This window comes from Monopterus albus, unplaced genomic scaffold (assembly GCF_001952655.1).
Source record: "Monopterus albus unplaced genomic scaffold, M_albus_1.0 scaffold142.1, whole genome shotgun sequence".
NCBI lineage: Eukaryota > Metazoa > Chordata > Actinopteri > Synbranchiformes > Synbranchidae > Monopterus > Monopterus albus.
The window spans coordinates 598,895-618,104 of record NW_018128022.1 but is presented as its reverse complement, the minus strand read 5'-3'; the positions used below and the strand labels follow the sequence as shown (position 1 = coordinate 618,104).

At 41.8% G+C, this 19,210-nt stretch overlaps 1 protein-coding gene across 2 annotated transcripts in view; it reads right to left on the bottom strand.

Moving 5' to 3' along the window:
• The window catches only part of slc16a10 (solute carrier family 16 member 10), a 57,514-nt gene that overhangs the window by 13,824 nt on the left and 24,480 nt on the right, over positions 1–19,210 (bottom strand). For both annotated transcript variants that reach the window (XM_020614098.1, XM_020614099.1), the window contains exons 2-3: positions 17,547–17,691; positions 7,632–8,061 (exon numbers count right to left, since the gene is read on the bottom strand). In XM_020614098.1, coding sequence (XP_020469754.1) covers positions 7,632–8,061; positions 17,547–17,691 — 575 coding nt within the window. The remainder of the gene's footprint in view (positions 1–7,631; positions 8,062–17,546; positions 17,692–19,210) is intronic.

Below are 19,210 nucleotides of genomic sequence, written 5' to 3'. Positions count from 1 at the left end.
ACCATCTTCTGTCCCCTCTCTTTTCCCTGCTTCTCTCACTCTTCCTCCTTTTCCTGCCACTGGGCTGCCAGTTTGTCCCCTCCATATTTCCATATTTATTCCCACTGTCCTATACTTCTGGCACAGAGTTGCCATCTTCTGTCTCTTCTCTCATTTCCACTTCTCTTTCTCTTCCTGCCTTTTTCTTCTCCACTCCCTCCACGACAGTCAGTGCTGTTCCACTTGTGGTGCATTTCACTAACCCCCCCCACCCCCGTTGCTGCCACAGCTGTATCTGCTGCGGCCTCTGCTCCCTTTGCCAGCTCCAGCGATCCTCCATCCCCTCTCCACAGTGCACAGTCCCCATTCACCTCCTGGGCTTGCATTCTTCAACCTGCTTACTGAGCATGAATTTCCCTCTGCAGCCAGCTCCTTTCCACCAGCTTCTTCCCAGTTTTTGCCTGTGCACCCCATCATCCCCAGCCTCTATCTGAATATGGATGTCTTTTCCCCGGCAAAAGCGGTTCCCTGGTTTTGGTGCATCTTCACCAAAGTATTTTGGCAGGTAAAGATGTTGACCTCTCCAATCTCTTTCACCCTGTCTTACCACACTTTCCTCACCCTCATTCTGTGTTTACACATGACGGCCTGGTGGTCCTTAGTGACAAACTCCCATCTCGCAATAAAGTCCTCATCATTCAAATACCTGCCTAACATTTCAGTTTAAAAGAAGCAAAGCCAACCAAACAGGAACACCCCAAATAATTCACTACTACACACTAAATTCTATAAGCCTGTATGAACCACTTGTACAGCTCCTTCTACTCCACAAATCACAAAACACTTCCCCTTTAGGCCCTTTCTTGATTAATGAATCTGGTCAAGTGGTCACTTGTCACTGGTTTCTCACCTACTTCTGTCACATGCTGCTATTGTCAGGCTTGAATCCCCAACTGTTTTCTGGTCACTCCTTCAGGATCTGGGCAGCAACCACGGTGGCCCACAAAGATATACCTGATCATCTCTTTAAGATCATGGGATGATGGACCCCTCATGCCTACCAGCAACACATCCAGTCGAGCTCTCAAGATGTGTACAAAGTCCAAGCTCTACTAATCCAGCTACTGAGTGCTTTCATTTTGCATAAACACGGCCACCCTCCCCTTCTGTCCAGTTCTTTCTCTATGCTCTTCTCTTCCTTTCTGCCCTCCTGCCCCTTTTCCTTTCTCCTGTTTCTTGCTTCCTATGGGGGATTCACCATGCCTGAGAGCCACACAGATTCTCCAGAAGCCTTCCCCAAGATGCCCTAACAGTCACCAAGCAGCATCAGTTTGAGTCACACAAACTTACGTCACCCACCATAAGGAATGGTTCTGACTAGTGAAATTAGATTAGTGGACAGACATGAGGAGGAAATCTATAAAACATGGCCCCTTTGTCATAGTGATGGGTGAGTGCTCTGGATGTTCAGTACAGACATCCATTATTATCCATTCGAGGCTTCCTGTGAGGAAGTCACATGTTTAGACATTACAAATAATTACTGGCCTCATTACTTTTAAATCATTGCTTAAAACATATTTGCCTTGGCTTTTAATACACAGTGGGGCCTGACGCATTCCTTTTAATTTTAATTTATTGAATGTATGTTATCTGTGTGTCTGTGTCATTGTGCCATTTTATTTTTTGCACTGATCTTATTTATTCTATTTTAGTCATTTATTGTGGTTTTATTCTCCCATGTAAAGTACTTTGGTCAACTGCAGTTGTTTTTAAAGTGCTATATAAATGAATTTGATTTGATTTGAAATAAGAAGAAAGAAAAAGTGCAACTTTGCCACTCTGTTGTTTGTAAAGAGATTAAGCCGTCATACTCTAGAGAGTCAGCAGTGCTTGTGCTACCTCTCTTCCAGCCTGTAACATGCTAATATTCATCATGGAGCTTTGGCACTGACACACAAGTGGGTTTGTCTTTTACCAACTATCACTCTGACTCCACTCTTCAAACGCCAATGTACCCTATCGGTCACCCTGCATTACTGTACATCGGCAAAACTGATAGTACACAAGAAAAAAATTCTAACACCCAATTCTCAGCTACCCCCACCCCCCAATCACTCTGCTGCCTACAGCCCTTCTGTTGTTACTCCAGCTTCTGTACCCTGTGTTTTGCAGGTGTGTCCAGATATTACCCCTTCCTGCTGCCTAGCAAAGGTTATAAGAAGTGTTTTGTGAATGCCAGCCATCATTTCCAACAGCCATGGGGGAGCTCTCACAGCTAAAAGTTCCAAACAGTTCCTGCCAGACTGAAGGAGTCATCACCTTTTGCAAAAAAGAGCAAAATCCAGGGTTAACATGAGTTTGACTTTTTGACATGGAGAGAGTTAAAAGCGGCCAACGGACTCGTATTTGATTCAGATGTGGGGTTCTTCTTTCTGGATGTGTTAGCATCTAAAGCTAACACATTTGTTTTGGTAACATTAGTGGCCTAGCATGCTCCCTGATTTTACCTTTGTATTGAATTGATATGATTTTAATTTGGGAGTAATTCAAACTTTGTGTAATGTTAGTGCTTTGTTAGCCTTGTTCAGGACTGTCTCCTCACTGTCAACCTCAGCACCAGACATTGAGCTGCTGCAATCCTGCCTAGAGCTGAAACTTGTTAGTCAGTTGATAGTAATTTGACTGGTGGCTGTGTTTGTCATCACTAGGAAACAGTTTGATTTAAGTCTCACTAGACCCTGTAGCAGCTGAACAAAACTAGTTTATGCACCTTTAATGAAGGCCGAATTTCAGTGATGTCAGTTCCGTGGGTCTGGTCTTGTGTTCACTAGCACAAGCTATTGTTAACGGTATTAATAACACCTGTGCTTCTCCTGCAATGCTGAGTGAAAATGTCTGCTGTGAAATAAATGTGTAGTTGCTGGAATTAACATGACACGCTGCATTCAGTTGACCAATGGAATAAGAAAGCCTAAATTACCAAATGGCACATCACCAACAAACTCTGGAAATCTGCTTTAATTATGTGTTTAATGTGAATATTCCCAATCAGAACCCTACTGTGTGCCAACACACATTTTCTCAGCTCTCTCTAATTGGCTGTTTAATACTCATTAAACATCCAGGATACTTTCAGCCCACACACCGCAGTGCTACAGGTGGTCCTCATTAAACACAGTGAAACATGCTTAATCTGATAGCAAAGGCAGCTTTATAAATAAAATATAACATTTATTATTCATTTGGCTAATAAGATCAAACTTTCTCATGTGCTATTTGTCTTGACAAAGATAGCTGAATATTTTTAATTTTGACACCAATTGAGAATGAAACAGTGTCAATTTCATGGTTATTTAATAGGCTACATTTATGCATTAGTAAATTAACTGTAAAAGTCTTAAACTATAGTAATTATATATTCAAAAATACACTGATCAGCCATAACATTATGACCACCTGCCTAATACTGTGTACACAGGATGCAGTGCTGCACTTGGTTGGCTTTCGTGTCACTCTGCAGATCACTGTGCATCTTCTTTGAATCCGTTTGCTTCCATCATTATACTGTCAGGAATGAAATGTAAAAGTTTAATCTACAGTAGGTCAACTCATCATCAGTGAGTCTTGGTCCATGGGTCTGTCGCCAGCTGTCTGTCCTTCCTTAGACCAGTGGTGGTGCTAACCACTGCGGACAGGAGCAGACCTACAATCTGGGAGGTGCTCTGACCCAGTCATGCAGCCAGCACAGTTTGGCCCTTCTCAAAATCACCAAGGTCGTTCCTGCACTTGCCCATTTTTCCTCCTTACAGCATATTAACTTTGAGGACTGAATGTTCACTTGCTGTGTAATCTACCGACCGACATTATTGTACGGAGATAGTCAGTGTTATTCACTTCACCTGACAGTGGTCGTAATTGCTAATCAGTGTATGCTGGTTACTTTTCCAAAGTAATTAGCAGAGTCTATTAAAATTCCTTTTCCACTCCCCCTTGGCAACATCACACCTTTAATCAGTTCACTTATAGAGCAAACATACTCTAGAGCAACAACTCAAGGCCAACATCTTATCTCTAATCAGTAATACTTAGAAAAGTATGTATGCATGTGTGTGTGTCCCTAATTGGACTTTACTCTTTTACAGTCGACAGACATGTACAGCTTGATTTGGAAAGATAAAAAGTACACATGAAGCTGGGGCAGTGTTCTTCTAAAAACCTGTGCTCAGCATTTGGCTCAAGGAAACACACACTCATGCACACATACACATTTGTACAGCTATTAACTTAACTATCACAACTAAATGTCAAACCCCAGCCCTTACTCCTGACCTAACCCTGATTCTAATACTTAACCCTAAACCCAAGACTTAACCCTTTGAAGGTGTCTCAGAAAGTAAGGACTGGCCATAATGTCCTCACTACCATGTATAAAACTGGTCCTCACAGTGTATAACAACACACACATGCAGAAAACTATGGAGAGATTGTGAGTGCCTGAGAGGACTCCCTGAGAGGCTGCACAATGTGCTTTTTGACCCATGTTTTTTTCTTCTTCCCATGCAGTGTCACAAGGTCAGGTAAGTGTGGGGTTGGTGGTGGGGAGCTCTGTGTGTGGCCACTGGGGCTTTAAGGGGTGGTGCTGAGGCTGCAGCCAAGCCCTTGTGGTGTTCCTGTCTGAGTTACAGACTGGGAAAAAAAAAGTGTTGGGAAAACACAGGCTGGGATCCAATAACAGAGTCATCATGTCTAAATAAACCGTCCCCTCCTGAGTCCATTCAACACATCCAGGCTCTGCTCAGTGGCCCTTCCAAGAGAATGTTTTCTCCAAAGTCATTGTTTGCCATCTTATAGTCAAAAAATGTCTTATTTAGGAAAGCGACACCTGTTTATAGTACTGTCTTGACTGAAATAGGAGCTGCAAGCTGAAATATTAAAAAAAAAAAAAAAAAAAAAATCTTTGTGTTGTTTTATGAAAGAGAAAACACCTTAAACATTCTTGTTAGACATAAAAAACCCAATTTCTTTGTGAATAACTCAACAGGGTACTTTAAGTTAAAGCGGAACACACCTTTAATTCCATGTTAAATGGAAACATTTTTCTAAACCAGTCAGAGTTATGTGTCAAAAACAAAAAGCATTGTAAATGTAAAGCTGGCGGGGACCATTCTTAAAGATTTTATCTGCATATGCCTGCTGTATTGCAGTTGGTGGCAATGACTCATGAATTATTGATTAGTGTGCCCACAGTCTGCAAATTACATTTTTAATGGAATCAACAAAACAGTATTATTTTAGTCTAAGACTTAAAAATATATAAATAAATAGACACTTTGAGACTCTGGAACTCTTAGGGTGCCCAAACTTTTGCACCATGCCATAATAATGTTTTTATTTTTTATTTTTGTTCAATTTATGGCATAAGAAGTAACTATGCATCACTGTTTGCAGAAAATATTGTGCATTTTTTCCATTTCCAAGAGAAACTGTGTTAACATCTGTTCAAATAAAAAATCACCAAAATCTGTTATTTATCAAGGGGTGCCTAAACTTTTGCATAAGACTGTATATACACAGTGGCATTAAATAGCCATAAACCATTTACCCAGCTGGTAACACTCCGGTTGGGGTTCAGGCTTTTTTCCTCTCACCTTTCACATTTACAGAATCTCGTGTTGCTAGGATGTGTTTTGATATCTGTACTGCTAAAGCTTCCTAGCTGACCTCTCACCCTTATTCCTGCCTTGTGCCAGTAAAACAGTCTGCTGGCACTTCAGTGCTGCCATCAGACCCAGAGAGTGGGGAAATGATACCCAGTAACACAAACACAAACATGTACTGTGTGTGAAGACTCCAGTCGTAGAAGAAGTACTGAGATTGTTTACTTAAAGGGCCCATGGCCTGCTTTTCCATGTTTTTGACTTAAAGCTCAAAAAATGAGGTGTATGCATGTTCTAGTATTTCTATCCAGAGGAATGGCATGCTTTTCCTTGTGAATTTCATCTTAGATGTGACCTTAAGCTCAAAAAATTAGGTGTACATACAGTAGTATGTTCTAGTACTTTTATGCAGAAGCAACTCAGTTTATCTAACTTTCACATACTCTCGCTCATGAGACTTTTTTTTCTAACAAAAACTGTTAAGGATTTCTCTGAATGGTCATAATCTACAGGCAGTTGCACATTCATGCGAGTTTGCTTGACATATACTGGTGCCATTGTAAAAGTGTAATTTTTCAACTGCACCCGGTTTTGTGGATATATTTTTTACTGCATGTCTGGGAATGTTCCTGTACAGGGACTTGCTGTTTTATCTGACCGGGTCTAACCTACAAGCAGCCGGCCTGTGAAGCACCCCGTGGCGGTGAATGATCAGTTCTTCAGTGCTGGATTCCCCTGGAACACAGTACCTGTTTTGACTGCTTGAGGCCAGTGTGTCTGCAGCATGTAATGTGTTGCTGATTAACCAGCAGATTAACGACCCATGATGTTATTGTTGTGACTGCGCTACCTGTTGGAATTAATTTCACTACTTTGAGACTGTATGTGGTCGTGTGGGTGAAGATGCGACAACCACTGGTTGGATTTACCGATCTTAGAGCTACTTGAAAGGGAGTGATGTTTCCATTACTCGGTGGGACTTAACGGTGAATAAAGAAATAATAATAAAAAAAAACATCCAAAACCCCCCCCCCAAAAAAACATTGCATGTCTGTTAATGCCTTGTTTCCATAACGTTAGAGAAAATTGTAAGGCTGGAGAAGTTACTATGTCTGCATTATGCCAGTTAAAATATGGCGTTTCTCAATTACCCGCTTTCTTTAGAGTGTTACACATTTCTTTTCATTGGTGTATATATACACACACCTTTGTTTATCCATCTATGGAGGAGAAATTCACATTAATTAATGCCATCGCGGTTCGTTGTGCTTTCCACTTGCAAGACAACACAGGCACCAGGGGTTGTGCAGGTTCACAAACATTGCATGTCTGTTAATGCCTTGTTTCCATAACGTTAGAGAAAATTGTTGTAAGGCTGGAGAAGTTACTGTCTGCATTATGCCAGTTAAAATATGGAGTTTCTCAGTTACCTGCTTTGTTTAGAGTGTTTTCATTTGTACATATACCATCATTCACCTATCTGTGGAGGAGAAATTCAAATTAATTAATGCCATTGCGGTTCATTGTGCTGTTCACTTTTGACACAACACCAGCAACAGGAGTTGTGCTTGTTCACGAACTATCCCCTCGTTTTTACTTACATACAAAAGTACGAGCCACAAGTAAAAGTAGTCATAATTTGAATTACTGCTGGGTAGCTTGTGAATTTCCCACTAGGGATCAGTAAACTCTTATGATCATATTGTATTTTGTGTAGTAAATTTGATTCTGAAAAGTCACTAATAATGAAAGTTATCCAATAAATGTAGTGGAGTAAAAAATATAATTTTTTTTTCTCTAAAGTGTAGTTAAGTCAAAGTGTGAAGTAGCAGAAAAGGAAAATACTTGAGTAAAGTACAGATACCTCAAAATTATATTCAAGTACAGTACTTGAATAAATGTACTTAGTTACTTTGCACCTCTGGAAGGCTGTGAATCTTATTTTAATTAAGAACAAATGAATGAGGAAAGCAGTAGAAAACACTAATGTACCAGGTGAACGTAGGGCACATAGTATCCATAGAGGGCTGCAGGAACACCGAAGGCCCAAATGCGATATCCCAGAGACTTCCAGATGTTGATGTTGAACACCTGGCTCATGGATGGGCACCGGCTTCTTGTTTGGGTGTTAGTGGACTTGGCAGGCAGTAGGGGCTTGTAGGTGAAGCTGGCCAGCATCAGCACAAACATAAGGATACAGAGGATGCGTATGGTGTGCTGGAGGCCCACCTTTTCCAGCAGGCGCGACAGCACAAAAGGTAAAGTAATGGTAAAGATGCTGCTGCCTGCAGTCACAATGCCGTTCACCAGGCCCAGGCGCTTCTTGAAATAGTGGCCCAGGATAACCAGGCTAGGCTGGTAGGCAAAAGAGCATCCGCAGGCGAACACAATGCCATAGGTGAAGTACATGGGGCCCAGAGACCTGCAAGGGAATGAAACATTAGCCTTTTAACTCACTGCTAACATCACAGGTTTTCTAGGAGAAAATTCATCCACAAAACATCTCCCAGCAAAATTTGCATCAGTGCTCCTAAATAAATTCTCATGACACTGGTTGTAAGATGAGAAAAGGTCAGAAAAAGCCCTGTGAGCTGTTGTGTACATGGCTCATTATGCAGTGTTTTGCTCTAAAGAAGCTCCATCTACCAGCTGACTCCAACAACAAGATGAAGAAACATTGTGTAAAACATTGTGTATTATGGTTGTTTTTCTTTTTCATCTTTATACAGACAATCAGTGGCTGTTTAAAAATGATAAAACTGCAAAAAGAGATGGGAGCTTTGTTATTATTTAATGTTTTAGAATGTGGACAAGAGGTAGAGAATAACTTTCTCATCTCCTCCCAAACTATACTGTAGCTGTGCTGCCTACTTATGCACTGCTCTTGTTGCCAGTGTAGTAGAAAATTACTAAAGTTGAATGGTGCAGCTATGTTGCTTTATTAAAACAAAATAGTGTGCATCTCTCCCTCTCTCTGAGTGTTACAGTACAGAATGTCAGATAAAAGTACTGAGAGAAACGTGTGACCACAGAAGCAGTTGCAGAGCTTGGTATTTAGACAGTAAGAGTGAGCCTTGAGTTGCTGGGAACTGAGAGAGACAAGTAAAGTGGCTACAGTTGGTATGGAGTATATGAGAGACACAGATGAGGCTGCACACTTTGGTAGGCATTATCCTCGCTATGTGTGTCTTGTTTAAGCATCAATAAAGAATGACAATATTGAAAAGTCTGAATCTTCTGGTTATGGTCTGATAGAACTGCCACAACACCAGCAGTAAAGGATCACGGTCATTTTGTCATGATCTTTTTGGTGAATGTATCTAACCAGAGGTCACTTTTTTTTTTTTTTAATAATGACAAAAATCTGAATGCCATCTGTCATTTTGACAGATTTAGAACACCAAGAATGATCTAGCCCATTAATTGCTATGTCGTTGATAAAGTAATTGAAAAAAGAGAAACAGATGTGGTGGGTGAAGGACAACTGAGACAAATTCCAACGCATCTTGCTACCCAGGAGCTAACAGTACATTGCACAGCAACAGACTAGAGGCCACGGAGAACATCTGTGACCACCATGGCTCACAGAAGGGGTGCAGAAGGACCATATACAGTGGACTCCTCCTAGTGGAGTGAGTGTTTCAGGATCGTGAAATCCCACTTTCAGAGCAACTTCTACTCACTTCCATAAAGAAATATTCCCTGACTTCAACCCTTTGGCTAAAGTGGACCTGGCATTTCCACTCGCAAGTGCAGCAGCAGAGCACTTCAGCTTTCAGACCAAAATTAGAATGGGCATGAGAAATTAACTGAAGATGCAAAACCTAATAACAAGGTCAGCTGACTTCAATTCAGTCAGCCTAACTTCTTGTAAAAAATTCAATCATATTTTAATGATTATTAAATAAATTTTGTAAAACTGAATTGTTCATATCTGCTTGTTAACACACAATGGCCAGTGCTTAGTGACTCCATTGTCACTGCAGAAAAAAAAGTCATCCTGGTGTTGACAAGGCAAGGCCCTTAATACTACCTGCCTACCTCATCGGTAATGGGAGTTGGAAAAATAAGAGTCACACCAGCTTGGATGTCGCTCGGGTCAACAAGGTCCACGTCAAGTGTTGAGGAACCAGGGAAACCTGATGAGAAGTGGGCTACTGGAACAAGACATTAATGGACCACAGATAAGAACAGGGAACTATTGGAATGCTACTATACAAGTAACCCCAGTGATAGGGGGGTACATACGGAGAATGTGGGACCTATGGATACTCCGAAATCATCTAGACTAACATCGAAACAACTAGTAGCTCAGTGCTCTAACATCTGCAAGAAGCACCTGCTATCACAACCAGAGATTGACGAGGTATAACACAAATGCTCCAGCAAGGGGGAGCCAGGACGCCAGGTCAGGGGGGATGATATCATCATCACCCCCACAATCAGAGATTGGGTACCAAGCCCCAATGGCAAGCCCAGATGAGCTTAATTCAAGAACAACTGGCCTGAGATTGAAGATCACAAACAAGATGGACACCAAGAACCTCCATGACCGGTTAACAAGACTAAGTGAAGTGCCTTCTGAAAGTCTACTAGAGGATGTGAATTCAGCACCAAGAACAATCCTTACTACAACCATCACTGAGACCAACAAGCTCATATACATCACAGCAATCGTGATCCTTGATATACTTGGCTATAATCAACAAAGACCATAAGGAGCAGTATCCTCCATGGAGAAGGAGGTTGGAAACCAAGATCAAGGCAGCAAGGAGAAAAGTTAGCCAGCTATCGAAATTGCAGAAAGGCATGATGAAGAAAATGGTACCTAAGAAGTACAACACACTGTCCATACCTGAGGCCTTAGAGACTGCCAAGCAAAGGCTCACTGCCCTGGCCACCCGGCTGAAGAGGTACACCAGAGAAGTTGAAACCAGGAGAGTAAACCGAATGTTCTCCACTGAGCCCTCCAAGGTGTACTCTCAGTGGCAGGGCAACAACATGAGAGCAGACCCACCAAGGCTGGAGACTGAACAAATCTGGAAGAGCATATGGGAGAAGGAGGCATAACATAACAACAATGCCCAATGGCAGACATTCAAGAGAGGGTTTCAAGTAAGAAGAACTGGACAGCACCAGGCCCTGACATGATCCACGCCTACTGGTTAAAAAGCTAACTTCACTCCATGAGCGGCGGGACAAATGAACGAGCTACTAATGGATGGAACCCACCTTGAGTGGTTAACTGAAGGCCGGACAATCCTGATCCTGAAGGACCCTCACAAGAGAGCAGTACCATCCAACTACCACCCAATAACCTGCCTCTGCACAACATGGAAGCTCCTGCCAGGCATCATAATGGCTATGATGGGCAGGCGCATGGCTCAATACATGAGCAGCGCCCAGAAAGGAATTGGTAGTAACACCAGAGGTGCAAAGCAGCAGCTACTGGTTGATAAAATAGTCACGCGAGACTGCAAGACCAGACATACCAACCTGTGCACTGCCTGATTGACTACAAGAAAGCCTATGACTCAATGCCTCACACATGGATCCTGGAATGCTTGGAACTGTACAACATCAACAGGACTCCAAGAGCCTTCATCAAGAACTCAATGGAAATGTGGAAAACAACCCTAGAGGCCAACTTCAAGCCAATTGCACAAGTCAACATCAAGTGCAGTATCTACCAAGGGGATGCTCTGTCCCCGCTGCTGTGCTGCATAGGGCTGAACCCCCTCGGCCAGATCATAACCAAGAGTGGTTACAGATGCCGACTACGGAATGGAGCAACCATCAGTCACCTCCTCTACATGGATAACATCAAGCTGTATGCCAGAAGTGAACAAGACATAGACTCACTGATCCACACCACTAGGATCTACAGCCAGGACACTGGAATGTCACTCGGACTGGATAAGTGTGGTCGAATGGTAACAAGAAGAGGGAAGGTAGTCAGAACTGAGGGGACTGTACTACCAGGAGGAAACACAGCAGATGTTGAATGCAGCTACAAGTACCTTGGGATCCCGCAGGCAAATGGGAACCATGAAGAGGCTGCAAGGAAAGCAGCAACTACCAAGTACCTGCAGAGAGTAAGGCAAGTCCTAAGAAGTCAGCTGAATGGAAAGAACAATTAATGGGCAATTAACACCTACGCCCTGCCGGTCATCAGGTACCCCGCTGGCATAATAAGCTGGCCAAAGGAGGAGATAGAGGCCCTCTGACATCAAGACAAGGAAGCTCCTTACAATGCACGGCGGTTTCAACCCAAGTCCAGAATCCTGAGACTCTACACTAAGCGAAAAGGAGGCCGAGGATTAGTAAGCGTCAAAGCCACTATCCAGGATGAAACAACAAAGATCCATGAATACATCAGGCAGATGGCCCCGAGTGATGACATGCTTAGTGAATACCTCAGGTAACAGAAACCAGAAGAACAAGGGAAGGAAGAGCAGGAACCCTCATGGAAGGACAAACTCCTGCACGATATGCACCACCGTCAAATAGAAGAAGTGGCTGATATCGAAAAATCCTACCAGTGGATGGACAAAGCTGGATTGAAAGACAGCACAAAGGCACTAATCATGTCAGCACATGAACACGCTCCAAGTACAAGATCAATAGGGGCAGGGGGTCTACCATACCAGACAGGACCCCAGGTGTAGGCTGTGCAAAGATGCCCCTGAGACAATCCAGCACATCGCGGGGTGCAAGATGCTAGCAGGCATACATGGAATGCCATAACCAAGTGGCTGGCATAGTGTACAGAAACATCTGTGCCGAGTACAGGCTGGAAGTCCCAAAGTCAAAATGGGATACACCTTTTTTATGGAATTTTTTTAATGTATATTTAGAGAGTCCACATATATAAAATTGTTAAATGAAATAAAAATGAATGGAAATTTAATTATATTAAATACGTATTATCATAATACATAAAACAAAATTTTTATGACCCTCAAAATGACGAATACTAAAAGTCTAGCGCGACCTCTGCATCTAACTAATTCTCTGCTTGCTGGAGATACTCTTAATCATAAGATTTTGTAAACTAATCTTCTTGGTTTGGATGATTACACTTAGTTAGTTCAAACCATATCTTTTAGGTAAAGATGGTTTCAAATGGCCAGACAACTGATCAAGGATCAATATTAGCCCCCCTGCTATTTACATAAGTAAAGCTCATTTTCATTTGAGTTCATTCAGACACTGCAATGTCCATTTTTATACTGGCAGAACTATCTTTTATGCCAGTGGCTCTACTGCAAACCAGGACCTGTGCAGATCGGTCTGCTCTACACAACCTTCAAACCTTTTTTTGTGATTAAAAATTGTTCTAAACTCAGATAAGACCAAATGTAAGCACTTCACAAGCACACAGCTTTGATGTTCCTACTCTCATCTATTCTCTTAATGTGAATGCAATCACTACGGTGATGTAATACATCTATATACAATTAATTGATAGAGATTTCAGGAATAAATAAAACTTACAAAACACACGGGTCAGATGCTGAAGAAGCAGACATTTCTTTACCTCTGCCAAGGGTGGGGTTATGTTTTTGCCTGCATTTGTTGGTTTGTTTGTAAAAACAAATGGATACAAGTGGCAGAAATGAGTTTCCTCCAAAGAGTGGCTGGGCACACCCAGGGATAGGGTGCGGAGCTCAGTCACCCGTGCAAGTTGCACCCACTGCTCCTCCACGTTGAGCGGAACCAGTTGAGGTGCCCTATGTCTCCTGGCTGGCCTGGAAACGCCTTGGGGTTCCTCCTGAGGAGCTAGAGGAGGTGTGTGGGGAGAGGGAAGTCTGGGAGGCTCTGCTTGGGCTACTGCCCCCGCGAACCGGTTTCGGATGAAGCAGATGAAGATGGATGGATGGATGGATGGCTTGTTTTTTTAACAGCATAACTCTAAAAGTAATAACTGGATTTTGATGAACATTTTTGGAGGGGTAGGGTATGGGCCACAGAAGAATTGATTACATTTTGGTGCTGATTCATATCATAATTTGGATACAGGAATATTTTAAATATTATTCACCATTGTGAGTGCTGGAAAGGATGCTGAGTGTATCTGAGCCCCCGTGGCCAGCATGCTTGGCTACACTGCTGAGCACTTTGATCACAAGACAAATCCCCGGGTTAGTGACAGCGGCCTATTCATTGTTAATGGAAACCGAGTGCTGTCACTCCGTACATCCTGCTGTGTGAGACAGACAGTGAAGGATTCCAGCAAGGCCACAGGTCAGAGGTTTTAGGTACAGGATTCAGCAGATGCTGTCGTATTGCATTTGCATAGTGAGCTGTGACTGGCTTTCAGATTTGTGACATCACATATCGGGTATGTCCGTGGATGTTTGAAATCATGATTTCTAGAAGCAGCCTGACGCTAACCCCTTCAGCAGAATAATGTGACACCTGGTTAGTGACAAACTGCACATACACCAGTCAGTACAGTAGAAGTCTGACATTTTATGTCATATAAACATTTTTTTTTAAACTTGTTTTTGAGTTTAGGGGGGTCTTTAAAGTGTTTGATGTTTGTCTTTTTTTTTTTTAACCTTAGCAAATTACATCACATGGTGCATTTGACGGGTTAAAATGATTTCTGTGATGAAGGTCGAAATAAACACAAGGTAGTGCTCCCAGTGGTTTCAAAGTCCTGTTTGACGTAAATATACCTGGGTGCCTGGTTAGGAAAATAACACTCCAACAGAGGAATCACATGACCAAGAAACTGTGCACCTTGCACTGTCCACTGCAGAACTTGGCAGTCAGCCTTCCCTGTGTTTTGGAAACTGTGTTTGATAGTTAATTGTTAAGCGCTCATCATAGTGTTTAATTACTTTGTTACTTATTTATTGCACTTAAAAGTGATGACAAAGTGAGGGATTCTAGGGAATGAATAATAACCAGAGTGCTAAGAACAGAGCCTCTTTTAATGATAAAAGCACAGAGACATGCTTTTATTTTGGTAGATTACTTTAAGAGCTTAAGAATTCCCTCAACATACTATCAAATAAATGGCCCTCTAAAGTAGTAAACAGAGATATCGCCACTTTTTAGTGGTCACACATTTATACCTTTAAAAGTTTTCCTATGACACATCTACAACTGGTATATAAAACGATAATGAATGCTTGCTATTATAGCATTGTTGAATTTACAACAGATTCTTTTCATAGTTTTTAAACCCTATCTGTGAATGATCTCTCCTACATATAAACAGTTAATAAAAGGTTAATAAATGTTTTATAACAGAAAATCCACATGTTTAGGATTGTAAAATTATAGTGTTATGATTCATTTGTTGTGTAATGAGCTAACTATTTATACAGTTCATCAGGGAGGCTTCATCAGTGCTCTAATTGTTAACTCGTCAAACAACATAAAACCTCTTTTTATTTATTTTTTACATTTGCACTATTATTTGACAAATTAATCTCACCACAAGGTCTATTTAGTAGCTGTTCCAGAGCTTTCAACTATATCTCATGCTGTTCTACAGCAGCTGGAGTTTGTCCAGTTGTCCTGGAATTGTGGAAGGAGAACAATAAAGATTTTATGACCATATTGGCAATAGATGAGCAATTTCATCTGCTGAGAAACATCATGTGAAACCATCAAAACCCCCAGAGCTAAATGGACTTTGTGAGATTTTGTTGACTACTGCATGAATGAACCTGAACTTTTAAGCAAGCTTTTAAGATGCTCCTTAGAGTGCTCAGAAGATTGTAAATTTGTCCATCTCATTTGACATAAGTCTGGATTTTTATTTTTTCTTTGAAGCCGGTTTAAAATTTAGCTGGAGCTACTGTCGGAACAACAAGTGCACTAATGGTTTAAGTACTGTAAATTCACTGGAAATACATTTAACTGTGATGAAAGTGGGATGATAAACACATGATAATTAAGATAAGACATGATAAAACAATATGGAACAAAATGATAGTAAAATGAATAAAAGGCGGAGACATAAAATTAGAATTAGGTACATGAATCCATCCGCAAGAAAAAAAATAATGCCACCGTTTGCAGTTTTCTGGTTTTCTGCATAAACTGGCCATGAAATGTGATCTGATCTTCACCAAAGTCACAAATATCCACAAACACAATATTTCTAAGCTGATAAAACACAAACAGTCCTAATCTGTCATGTCTTTATTGAACACACCCATTAAACATACAAAGTCACAGCAACAGTGTTTAAATAACTGGCTGAACCACCTTTGGCAGCAGTAACCTCCAGCCAGTGCTTCCTGTAGCTGTGGATTAGATCTGCACAACGAATTCTGGACCATTCTTCCTCACAGAACTGCTTCAGCTCAGCCATATTCTTAGGACGCCTGGTGTGAACGTCTTAAGATCACTCCACAGCGTCTCTATTTGGTTGAGGTCTGGGCTCTGACTGGGCCACTCCAAAAGGTGGAGTTTGTGTCTCTGAAGCCATTCTGTTTACTTTGATGTTTAGGGTCATTGTCCTGCTGCATCACCCAGCTTGTTCTGAGCTTCAGCTTGCCGACAGCCACCCTGACCTTATCCTTTAGGACACCTTGATAAACTTGGGAATTCATTTTCCCTCCACAATGGCAACTGGTCCAGGTCCAGAGCAAAGCAGCCCCACATCATGATGCTGCCTCCACCCTACTTCACTGCTGGGATGATGTTTTCATGTTGGTACAAGGTTCTCTTTTTTATGCCACACATAGTGCTGTGTGTTCTTCCCAAACAGTTCTACTTTCATTTCATCTGTCCACTGGACATTTTCCCAGTAGTGCTGTGGAGTGTCAAGGTGGTCTTTGGCAAACTTCTAGTGTTGTTTTTGGAGAGCAGTGGCTGCCTCCATGGTGTCCTGCCATGGATACCATGCCTCTTCAATAGTTTGCATATGGTTGACTCATGAACAGAGATGTTGGCCAACTCTAGTGAATCCTTCAAGTCTTTATCTGTTACTCTAGGGTTCTGTTTTACCTCATTGAGCATTCTGCATTGTGACTTTGGAGTAATCTTAGCTGGGCGCCCACTTCTATGGAGAGTAGCCACAGAACCAAATCATCTCCATTTATAGACAGTATGTCTCACTGTGGTCTGATATCTGAAGTCTTTGAGATAACTAACCTTTTCCAGCTACATCCAAATCAACTGTTGATCATAGGCCTTCTGAAATCAGCTGATGCTGTTTGTGAACAGCACACTGACAGTGTTTGAGTGTTTGTCTAAGTCCAGGTATTTTCAAACCACACCTCAATTCTTGTTTCATTAAGTGGACCCCAGGTTTGCCAACACCTGATGCCAGCTGACATTTAATGACATCAGAAGACAAGTGTTGTTACTTTTTCCACTATCACTTTATATGTTTAATGACTGTGTTCAATAGAGACATGAAAGATTGTGACAGTTTGTGTTTTATCAGCTTAGAAACATTTTGTTTGTTGATATTTGTGACTTTGGTGAAGATCAGATCACATTTCATAACCAACTTATGCAGACAACCAGAAAACTGCAAACAGTGGCATTACTTTTTCTTGGGGCTGTATTACCCCAGTGTATGATGGGAGGGCTCCTAACTCGCCTACCTCATGTACCTGCTATCCCATGATCAAAACTCAGCCAGTCAAACAAATGCTGATCATGGTTTCAACTCTCTATTCCTTTTGTCTGCATTTAAAACAAATGCAAATGATTACTTTAGGATTTAATCAATCCTCCAACTACTTCATAGGAACCAAATTAGCTGGATAAGAATTGACAGGTTTAGCATTTTAGCCTAATAAACATGTTACCCTGGATTAGTTAAGCAACATCTAAAACAGTTAGCTAGATCTGTTGGGTAACTATTGTCATATATACACTTTATGGAGTGATAGCATGATGTAACTTTGACAAATTTAATTGTTTCCTTACGTGACAAAGGAGCTGGCCAGAAGACCGACTAGGCCGACAGCAGCGCCACCCACTGCAGTAATTCTGCAGCCCAGGATGTCCGTGAATACGCTGACAATGGGAGAGCAAAGGAAAATCATCCCCATGGAGAGGGAGCCCACCCACGCTGCAGGAGACACAGAGACAGAAAGCAAGTGAGGATGAGTGAGATAATCTAGCATAGGCTGTTAAATCAGACTGATTATCATTTCAAATTCAAAAGAGCATATAACGTTAAAGACATCACAAAACCACCTCCAGGAAGATGGTGCTTAATATAAATGCTACACACAATGACAACTAAACAATGATGCAACAGAACACTGTTGCTCTTGTATCCATGCACATAAACAGTGTACACTGCACTTCCTCAGGCAACCAACCAACACGTCATGAGCTTCCTTTTTATATCCTGGGTATTAATCATACTCTACATTGTTTGTATCTGTATTCATTTTTATTTGTAATCTTGACAAAAACATGTTTAGCAAAAGCCATGGAGATGCCACTTGACTTTCCAAGAATGACAGGCAACAGCAGAAAAACACACTGAATGGACAGGAAGAAGTGATCAGGAAAGCACTTGGGCCTGAAAAAAGATACAGTGCACAGATACCAAGGAGATATCATTCCCCTTTACTAAAACTGATGCAGGAAACAAACAACTTTTTTGATGATGCCTTTTGATAAGACATCGTTTAGCCTACAACTGTATTTATGGGTGTCTCCATTGTTCTATCCTTAGCCTTCACACACAGTACATGTTGTTTGCGTTACTGGGCATCATTTCCTCGCTGTCTGGGCCAAAGGTCAGTCTGATGACAAACAGCAGCATCTAAGTGCAAACAGACTGATTCCAGTTTCCCAGTACCTACTGTAAATGTACAATAATTGGTAAGGAATTGGTATAGTAATTGCTACAAGGCAGGAATAAGGGTGAGAGGTCAACTAGGAAGCTTCAACAACAAATATCAAAACACACACTAGCCACTTGAGTTCTGTTAATGTGAAAGGTGAGAAAAGGGGAGGGTCAAACCAGGGGTACAGTATACTGTAGGTGGACAGAAAAGCACTTAATTTGACATATAGTATTCAAACTCCACTCTAAAGCTCCTCACACACACACACACACACACACACACACACACGGTGGCAAGAAAAAGTATGTGAGCCTTTTGGAATTTCATGGTTTTCTGCATTATTTTGTCATAAAATGTGATCTGATCTTATGTGAGTAGTATGGTGAGGGGGAAGTAAGGTGGGAGGGTTCTTCCTGAAGTCCACTGTCATCTCCACTGTTTTGAGCGTGTTCAGCTCCAGGGTGTTACAGCTACACCACAGAACCAGCTGCTCAACCTCCTGTCTGTAGGCTGACTCGTCACTGTCTCGGATGAGACCGATGACCGTCGTATCATCAGCAAACTTTAGGAGTTTGACAGCGGGGTCCTTCGAGATGCAGTCGTTGGTGTAGTGTGAAAACAGAAGCAGATGTCAGGGCGACAGGTCTGTAGTCACTCAGTCCACTGATGAAGGTTTTCCTGGGGACTGATGATGATGGAGCGTTTGAAGCAGGAGAGGACTTCACACAACTCCAGTGGCCTGTTGAAGATGAGTGTGAAGATGGGAACCAGCTATCAGCACACACT